At 39.3% G+C, this 10,259-nt stretch overlaps 1 protein-coding gene across 4 annotated transcripts; it reads left to right on the top strand.

Annotated features, from left to right (window-relative positions):
• Positions 1-519: 519 nt before the first annotated feature.
• On the top strand, positions 520-3,307 carry LOC122051570 (probable 1-acyl-sn-glycerol-3-phosphate acyltransferase 5). 4 transcript variants are annotated; one of them, XM_042612766.1, is made up of 5 exons: positions 520-686; positions 1,484-2,267; positions 2,504-2,634; positions 2,774-2,881; positions 2,960-3,307. In XM_042612766.1, the coding sequence occupies exons 2-5, from the start codon at positions 1,633-1,635 to the stop codon at positions 3,217-3,219; spliced, it is 1,134 nt and encodes a 377-aa protein (XP_042468700.1). In that variant the 5' UTR covers positions 520-686; positions 1,484-1,632; the 3' UTR covers positions 3,220-3,307. The 4 variants fall into 4 exon arrangements, with proteins under 4 accessions (XP_042468700.1, XP_042468697.1, XP_042468699.1 ...); XM_042612763.1 differs by having other exon boundaries at positions 523-686; positions 2,774-3,307; XM_042612765.1 differs by having other exon boundaries at positions 673-765; positions 2,774-3,307.
• Positions 3,308-10,259: the final 6,952 nt, after the last annotated feature.

Here is a 10,259-nt window from a genome sequence, read left to right as displayed (position 1 = left end):
TTTCCTGTTTGAAATTGGAAGAATAGAGAAAATTTAAATCCATAATAATTTGAATGTTGTGGTAGATTATTAGAATTATTATAAAATTCAAAACAAAGAACATATTATTTATTCAATTAATAAATATTTTGATAAACTCAAACCAATAAGTATTTCCTATTCGATGAACAATCTTATCATTGATTTATTCTTAGTAGATCATCCATATATTTTTTAAATACGTTAAACATTTAAAAAATGATATTAGATTTAGCTCTCTAATCTCAACCGTCCGTAGAAATAAGACATTGTTTCTGGCGGAGCTCAACGGTTCGGATGCGATTAGATGCTTCTGTGTACACTGTTTTTGGCGTTGCCCAAGAAAACTAATGCAATACCCGGTAAATGATTCGATAAGTAGTGGGCCCAAGCGAGATTTCTTGAATAGGAACACAGGTAGGTTTTTGATGGTGACGTCTCAACTTAAAAGCCCACTGATATGTTTTTCTTTAAAAAATTGCGAAAATTCCTCAGAAATTATAGGTATATATCGCAGTCGCCGAGAACGGCTTTTCTACGGCTGTAACTCTCGATGTGCCGCCGTCTCCATCGATTTGCTCGACCACTAATTTCTCATCGCTTCTCTTCGTGTTCGTCGACAGGCCTAGCCGATTCGCCTCCACAGGATTCTGCTGCCACTTGTCCAGGTTCTTCCTATTCGAATTTGTTTAACGCTAATCAGATCTGCTTCATTTGAATTTGGCATCACTTTTTTCTTCGAGAAAAGTAAGCTCTATCTATGCTACACTGGTAAATGTATGTTAACATGCGTTGGAGTCGCGTGGTGACGATGTGATCATGCAGTGGTTTGCGATTGGTCCTGGATCTCTAGGGTGGTTGATGGATTCAGGGTTGTAAAGGGTGTAGGGCTGGTTAATGGATTCAGGGTTGTAAAGGTGGCATCTTGGAGTGGCAGAACAGAACTAGGCTAGGATTTCAGCAGTGAAGAGTAACATGGAGCTCTACTCTGAATTTTTGTCTGACCTAGGTTTTCAGGAGTCGCCACCAGATCCGCCCTACAAAAACACCCTATGTTCTTTATTGTCAAATCTTGTGTGAGGAATTGGGAAGATTTTTTCTTCTTCATTTGAGTAAGTCGTGATGGATTGTCGTGACCAATTGTTGCATCTTCATTTACAAATTGACGACGGAGCAATTACTTGTCCATACTGTGAAAATGGAAGGAGAAATTATATGTCTAGTTTTTACAAATGAAAATGCAGCATGTTTCCTCATTGTAGTTATGTAGCAGAACGCCTGAAATTTCTAGCCGATACTAATATTGTATGTTCACATAACTAATACTTTTAAGGGATACTGTATTATTACAAAGTATGGGAGAAAGATTAGTAGTTTTAATACGCTGGGTTAAAGATTATGTCATGTGAAAAGTTGTGTCCAGTTTGAATTGATGTTCTTACATGTATTCTTTGCTCATGCACAGGTTTCCTTTTGCAGCATCAGTGGGTCTTCAGATCAATGTCTCTGCCGTTCATTGAATGAAATTTAACTTGGATATTCAAATGCTTATGTTTATACTATGAGGATCATCAATTTCCTGGGTATTTAGACATTAAGAAAGATTTCAGAAACATGTCAAGTATTAACCATTGTACCTCCTCAGGAGGTGAAAATTTGAATGAAATCAAGAAAGAGAGGAACATTTGTGAGCCTGCCATATTGAAAGACCAACCGAGACACCGTCCTCTGACAACTATGAGGATTATAAGGGGTGTGGTGTGCTTAATAATATTGCTTTCGACTGCTTTTATGATGATTGTTTATTGGGCCCCTGTGACCACTCTCTTTCTCCGGCTTTTCAGCATGCACTACAGTAGGAAATCAACTTCCTTTCTCTTTGCTACATGGTTATCCCTCTGGCCCTTTCTATTTGAGAAAATAAATAAAACTAAGGTGGTTTTTTCTGGTGAAAGATTGCCAATGAAAGAGAGAGTTTTGGTCTTTGCTAACCACAGAACTGAGGTTGACTGGATGTATTTGTGGGATCTTGCCTTGAGGAAGGGCCGCTTGGGATTCTTGAAGTATGTTCTTAAGAGCAGTCTGATGAAGTTGCCTATATTTGGCTGGGGATTTCACATCTTTGAATTCATTGCAGTGGAGAGAAACTGGGAAATTGATGAATCAATCATGCATGAGAAGCTTTCAAGTCTTAAAGATCCTCGCGATCCTCTGTGGCTTGTTGTTTTTCCTGAGGGCACAGACTATACGTAATGTTCCTTTACATGTCTTCTGCCACTTGCTAAAAGTTCAGAAACGCATGTGATGCACTTTTTTTTAATCTTAGTAATATTGGTTTCCCTAGTGATGAATCAACCTTAAGAATTGTCACAATCCAATCGAAACTTACAGAGTATTTCATTAAATATAATCTTCCTGTTCTAGTTAATATCATACCTGAAGGAATTTTGAAGCTAGTACTGACAGGTCTCTCTGTGTCTCCCAGTGAAAAGAAATGCATAAAGAGCCAACAGTTTGCAGCTGAGAATGGCTTACCTATTCTCAAAAATGTTCTCATTCCAAAGACGAAGGGATTCTTTGCATGTTTGGAAGCTTTAAGAAATTCCTTAGATGCAGGTAAATTGCTCTTATTAATCCAATCTTTTGGCTACACTGAAGTTTCTACCAGCCTTTCAGAAGTGTTTTTTTTTTCCTAATTCCGCTCTTATCATTCATGTCTCTGTTCATCCATAACAATGATGCTGGTTGTATGCAGTATATGATATCACCATTGGCTACAAACATCGCTGTCCAACTCTTACCGATAATCTCTTTGGCGTGGATCCTTCTGAAGTCCATATTCATGTTCGACGTGCTCCCCTATGTGAGATTCCGACATCAGAAAATGAAGTAGCTAATTGGTTGATTGATAGATTCAAGTTTAAGGATCAACTCTTATCAGATTTTACAACTCATGGGCATTTCCCTAATCAAGGAACTGAAGGAGACATTTCTACATGGGGGTTCTTGGTGAAATTCTTCACGGTAATAGTTTCAACAAGCACTTTCATCTACTTGACATTTTTCTCATCTATTTGGTTCAAGATCTATGTAGCCTTCAGCTGTTCGTACCTATCGTTCATTACCTACTTCGGTGTCCTACCATCTCCAATACTTGGCTCTTCAAATGGTTTGTTCCATAGCAAGAGGAAGGTTTTTTAAATGTATACCTTTCTCAGTCTCTTTGCCATTTAGTGACTTTGACATTTTTGTGATATTCATGGATCATAATTTACACTTCATGCCGTAACAAATGGAATTATCATCCCAATAATTTGCCATCTATGCAAAGAAAATTTCAAGAAATAACTTTTCCTAAAGAAAAAGAAAAGTACAAATTACTCCAATCTAATATATTCTCAAATAAAGCTTGGAATAATTTCCATCTTTTTTTATCCCCATTATATTCCTAATTTCTGTTGTTTCACAAGCTGCTAGAGATGGGTACTCAAGACATCAATATTGTTCCACCAAGACAATGCATAATAAGCTTACAAGGATTCACTAATTAAGGGAGAGATAAAATGAAAACTAAGATGAGAAAATAATTAAAATAATATAAGATATAAAGCAGTTCATACACAAAACTTCACTATCTTCTCTACCTATGAACATCCCAAATTCAATTAAAAGGGGCAATCTCTGCTTGATTCATGACCAGAACATGAGGAATATAGAAGCAAATTTGAATCAACTGATGCATGCTTGCTTCTTTGTGGTTCCGATACCATATAACAATGTGATGGCGTCATTGAAATTGCGATATGAGGAAAAAACAATTTGATTCAGTTAACTGCATCATTTTATTCTATTTTATTCTAGCAGTGCACCACCAATGTTTCCAGTGCGCCTTCTCTTCAGTGTCGCCGAGCTTTAGTAACTCCATCTTAGCCTCCTTAGTCTCATCTTGTAATCCTTCTTCCACAAAGAAAAACGAGTCTTCAGATCTTGAAGCTCTTGAAAATGGTTTATGTTGGCTCCAACTTTCCCTGATTTTGCTCCAACGACTAAAACAGTATGATCATCAAATATCTCCTGTTGCTGATCAAACTCCTAGATGAGTTGAACAACAGAACTGTAAGTAGTATCTTGATTTCTCACTGGCACAGAATTAGAATTCTTCCGGAGTTTTGATAGCATGCCCTTTCAGTGATTGAACCTCGGATGAAGCTTCAGAGTCATAATAATGGTTAACTTTAGAAGTCTCCAGCCTTCCATTTCGTTTTAATATTTCTTCCAAGCCATGGGTTTTTCTTTCATCCGCAGGGTTCCTCTGCACAAAAAAAGCAGTAAATGAGGAAGCATGCTTAATAATCTCACTTTGGCTTACAAAGTACAGTAATTCTAGTGATATTAGTTTTCACAAGATTGATGTTGATTTAAAAGATAGTTATAGATGCAGGAGAAGAATCAGTTAGTTATACCATTTCCTCAAAGTAGAGATGGATAACCTTTGGTCCTATGGAAAAATATTTAAATCACAGTATGCTTTAAGAAACTTCACAGGGTATAATTTTTATGTTAATAGTAGCATGGATTTAGGTACTCCATAGATCAAAATAGTGAAATTTTGACCTGCAAAGAATTCAATTGACTCTGCCATGTCTCCATAGATTTCATTTTTGATTCATAGTTTGACCACCTCATATCATACTCCTGAAGGTGACGTTTCAACATAGCATTTTCTTCTTCTTTCTCCTGCTTCGATTTTCAGCAACTGGCTTTGAAGTTCTGCCAAAGCATGGCAAATCTGATTTTGCCCATTGTTTGTGTCCTGCAAATCAAAAGCACAAGATCATTCTACATATCATTATATACCTAAATTGAACAGTAGAAAATAGTGAATAATCAAAAAGAAAATGGGGGGAAGTTGGAAGTAGACATAACAATCATGTTATATCAATTTGGTTGCATACCATCACCAACTAGAGCAATATTGAAAGAGTGAGGTGAAAGTTGGAAAGAGACATGGAATCACAATGTGACCACTTGGTTATATACCATTGTGCACCTAGTTATAGTCGGGATTACATAATAAGACGGGAACTCTTACCTTAGTAACTTTAACATGCTCACTTGCTGACCCTCTCTTTATATTTGCCACCTTGAATGAGTTTCGGCATTGCCCCTCTCTTTGAAACAATATTCAAATGCTCATTAAAGATTTTCCTATCAGATCATTGTCTCACATGCTTTTGGATTATAAGAGCCGATCTCGATCTCTTTATCAATATTTCAAAATTATGCCTTTCTCTTTCACTTTTAACAACTGTTTATAAAAATTTTCAATAGAAAAATTGAAATCATCATAACTCTTATTGAAACAATTAGTAGGAATGTGTTTCTGCAATACATAAAAAAAAAAAAAAAAAATTAATCAAGCTAGGTAACATCGAGTCTGGGTGATCGGTCCGATTTTACGGAAATTTTCCACCGACCACCAGGGTAAATCGGGAAGCGCACGTGACGATCAGCCCAGAAACCTAGCATTCTTTGATTATATCGTAGCTAAGATTCAAACTATGAGTATCTAAGAGATAATCTGAATATCTTATCATGACATATAGCTCCGAGGATATTGTTTCTGCAATACATAGAATCAATATAAGGTGATGATTTCAAAAGGCTCTTGAAGGAAACAAATGGCTGCGAACTGTTTTTATATAAAATGCCTCTTAAATATTTAATTGTTAATAATTTGAAACTGCATGGCTATAGAATCAATGAATTATAGAAGAATTGCACGGATAGTTTCATTCCTTGAATCTTCCAAACGAGCAAACTGAGAAATAATATATGATCTTAGGGATATGGCGCGCTGACTTAAGTGGATGGTATGTTGATCGGTTGAAGACTTCTTTAACTGATGATGAAGCTCTTCAATGGTCTTGTGCATAATCTGACAATCTAACAAAGCGTTAGTGACCAAAGATCAGAGAGGGGGTCCCTGAAAAGCCTTCAACGCTCAAGTCAGTACATTTTCTGGCAAATGGACGAAGAAGAATAGTAGAGGATATGTGCAAGCGTAAGGTTTAGATGATGCTAATTGTGTACCTTACCAACGGAAAGGATCCTCCTATATATACCACCCGTAATGATAATTTGAGGTCTTTGAGCCGACCAGCCTTTACCCTGCCAGGCAGACACAAAGAAACTTATGTTCGAACAGCTTTTATCTAGTCGATCGTTTACTAAGAGTTTTATGAGACTAAGTGTGTTAAACCCGATTGGTCCTTACTCGATTGACCTTTCACAGAAAGTCTTATGTTCAGTCGGCCTTTACACGACCAATTGTATATTAAGAGTTTTACGAAGCTAAGGGTGCTAAGATCGGTCGGCCTTTGCTCGGCCGAAAGTTTACAGAAAACCTTATGTTCAACCAGCCTTTATCCGACTAATCATATATTAAGAGCTTTACCAAGCTAAGGGCGCTAAGCCCAGTCGACCTTTGCTCGGCCGAGCGTACATAGAAAACCTTATGTTTGACCAATCTTTATCCAGCCAATCATATAGTAAGAGTTTTATGAGGCTAAGGGCGTTAAGCCCGGTCGGCCTTTGTCTGTGTAGCGTACACAGAAAATTTTATGTTCAACCAACCTTTATATGGTCGATCATATAGTAAGAGTTTTATGTGGCTAAGGGCGCTAAGCCCGGCTGACCTTTCATTCGGTTGGGCGTACACAAAAAAATCTTATATTCGACCAACCTTTATCCAGTCGATCATATATTAAGGGTTTTATGAGGCTGAAGACGCTAAGCTCGGCTGGCCTTTGCCCAGCCGACATATTCAGAAAGTCTTATGTTCAATCAGTCTTTATCCGATCAATCGTCTATTAAGAGTTTTATGAGGCTAAGGGCGCTAAGCCCGGTCGACCTTTGCTCGGTCGGACATACATAGAAAGTCTTATATTCGACCGGCCTTTACCCGACCACTCGTATATTAAGGGTTTTATGAGGTTGACGGCGCTAAGCCCTGTTGGCCTTTCATCCGACTGAGCTCCTTTGAACTCGGTCGGTCATTTACCGATCGAGCATATTATTTCTTTAGTTTCAAGTAAAGTCTTAGAGTCCTTATATCCGACCGGGTTTGTAGTCGATCAACCTTATCCGATCGTCCTGCTTTAGGATCGTGTGTAGGATCCGAAAACTTTGAGGCTGGGCGATCAACAGAACTAGGTGTGGAATGCTCTTTTATCTTGACTTTGACCGACACATCACCTTTACTTTGACTACCACGTCATCTTCTGGATCCGCTTGCTATAATTCATATCACTAGCCTCCCCTTCAAGTCTAGTGGAAGGAAGCGCAGTCGACTCACTAGACTCGAGTTCTAGTCTCGTTCGCTCACCTTCTATACTTGGTGATTTTCAAGACTCATGTTCTTGATTGTGCCTTAGGTACTTGATACTTTTTCCAAAAATGATCTACCTTCTGTTAGGGCTAGTACCGAGGACATACGAAAAGGTATTTTTGGCTACAAAATGTTTCGTTTGTCATGTCCCTCATAAATATCCATTTATGGGTGAATGTCATGTGACCCCACTACTTATTATCTGCAACGTTTGCTGACATCTATCGCTTTGTATAACACAATGTCACGTTTAATTTTACAAATCAACAATCCTCCTTGTACGGGTCATTTCAATCTAATGGTGACAATTAAATTCCTTTTTATAAAACCCTAAACGTTATGCGCCCTCCGCACTTTGCCTTGCATCTTTCCCGATCTTTTCCTTTAGCGACCTTCCTTCTTCCACATTCCTTCCTTCTCGAGTTCCAAATAACCCAACAAGTTACTCGTCCGCTATCAAAGTTTTGTTCCATCATGGCTCAGGAGTCTTTCGCTCCTTGGTACTCCTCTATCTCTTCAAGTTTTGATGCCTTTAATCAGGCTTACCTCTACTCCAGATATAAAATCCCTCATAGTTATCGCATTCATCTTCCTTCCCCAGACAATCGTCCTCACATTCTTCCTGATAACTATATCACTTTATTTTTTGATCAGTTAGTGGCCGGTTTACATTTCCATGTCCGCCCATTTCTATCAGAAGTAAGTTAGTATTTCCATATCCCCTTACAACAATTTGTTCTGAATGCCTTCTGATATGTGTGGGATATTTATATTGTTTCGTCTATTCGGCGTTCCTCCTACCCCCATAATCTATACTTATTTGCTTACCCCAAAAAACCAGAACCTAGGGCTTCCCTTTTTCAGTCCTGCCCAAAAGCGGTCTTCTTCGAGAATGTCGTCCTCGAACAAGAGTTGGAAACCTCATTTCTTCTTCCTAGAAATGTCTACTGCTTAGCAATATTCTTTTCCTCCTTTTCCAGACCCTACAAAGCTTAAACAAGATCCTACTGAGTAATCAACGGTTCAAAATCCACTAGTAGTTACAAGAGGAGTTTCTGTATCTATTTGGCTTAAGCTCCATCCAAAAGAAATTATCCTGCTCTTTTGGTAAGTTTTGATAATTTGATTTTTTATGCTATTTCTAATTGAGATGCTTTTTATTCTGTGCGGTGGACGCTATTTTGAAAGCCCTAATTTCTAAAAAAAATTACCTTGGCCAAGGGAGAGCTCCTCACTAAGGAGCAAGAGTTGTTGGCTGAGCGAGGTCTACCATCAACTGTCCCAACCAGTGGGACCTCCACAAGTCACGTAGCTGAAACCAATGTAGCTATTGTCTCCGAAGAGATACCAACTGCTCCACCTTCAATTTCTGACGTTGTTTCTTCGGAGCAAGAGATTATCCTAAAGAGAAAGCGCAAGGAGCAAAAACTCACCCTTGCCCCTACTCCCAAGAGATAAGCACTCTCTGCTTCGGAAGATGTTGCCTCGGAAGATGAACGAGGGCAATCTCCTGAACAAACCTTATCCGCTCTCTATCCTGCCCTCTCGAGACTTGATCCCGTTCCAACTCGAGAAGATGTTTCCTTACCAAGCGATTCACCAGCTCCATACTTCTCAACACCTCCTCGGGGAATAGCCGGTGCGACTATACAAGAAGAATCTGTAGGACCATTGCGGCCGGCTAGGAGGGGGTTGGATATCCTGCAAACAAAAGCACAAACACAGAAGCTAAACTAGAACAATGAGCGCACAAGTGTTTGGAATGCTAATTACTGAGTTAATGAAAAGCTTCTAGACCAAGACTATATTTATAGTCTTGGTTGGAGCGCCTGGAAGGGTTCCGGGCGCCCTGGGGGATAAAATTTTACCCTCCCCCAACGTTCAGATCGCGTAAATCGCGATCCTGGTCAAAATCAGGGTCCGGGCGCCCCGGACTGCTCCGGGCGCCCCGGAGCCCAAAGTCAACAGCTGTTGACTTTTCCATCCGGGACCTCTTCTCTGGTTCAGTCCCACCTCGGTTCGGTTCTTCTCCTCCGGATCCGCTCACTTGGGTGATCTCTGCCATCCGGAAAAGGGCTCACCCGAACCCAACTTCCGGTCTTCTCGAGCGGGCTTCCCTCTGGCTTCTCGTCCCTCGGAATCGCCGCGTGTTTCCTTCTCATCCGCCGGCGTACTCATCCGCAGTCTTCGTCCCTCAGACGCACCGCGTGTCGTCCTTCTTGCTAGCTGCGTCTCTTGCTCCCCGAGCAATCTTTCGCTCCGGCTTTCGTCCCTCGGACCACCGTGTCTCGTCCCTCCGACGCACCGCGTGCCGTCCTTCTCGCTAGCTGCGTCTTCCGCTCGACTACCTGTGTTCCTAAGCTCCTGCACACTTAGACACAAGGTTAGAAACACACAGGACCTAACTTAACTTGTTGATCACACCAAAACAACCTTGGGGTTCCAACAATCTCTCCCTTTTTGGTGTGATCAACCCAAGTTAAGCTAGGGTAAAATAGACTTTAAATAAAATTAAGTAACTTAACTTAATTTGTAATTTAAGTACAAAAAGATAGAAAAAAAATTAACTCTATCTACCTCAGTACAAAAAGATAGACAAAAAATTAAATCTATCTACCTCCCCCTAGACTTATACTTTCCCTTCTCCCCCTTTGATCACAAAAAATGGGGTTCCAAGAGAAACAATCTAAGGGTTAAAGATTTTGAAAAAATATTTAAAAGAAATTCATAAAAATAATTTTAAGTTTTTGCAAGAATTATTTTGAGAAATATTTCTAACTTAAAAAAATTTCTAAGTAAAGTTTTTTTTTAAAAAAAATCTGACTTAGGAAAAAATTTCTAAGTAATTTGA

This window comes from Zingiber officinale, chromosome 3A (genome assembly GCF_018446385.1).
Source record: "Zingiber officinale cultivar Zhangliang chromosome 3A, Zo_v1.1, whole genome shotgun sequence".
Lineage (NCBI taxonomy): Eukaryota > Viridiplantae > Streptophyta > Magnoliopsida > Zingiberales > Zingiberaceae > Zingiber > Zingiber officinale.
This window is presented reverse-complemented; position numbering and strand designations above follow the sequence as displayed.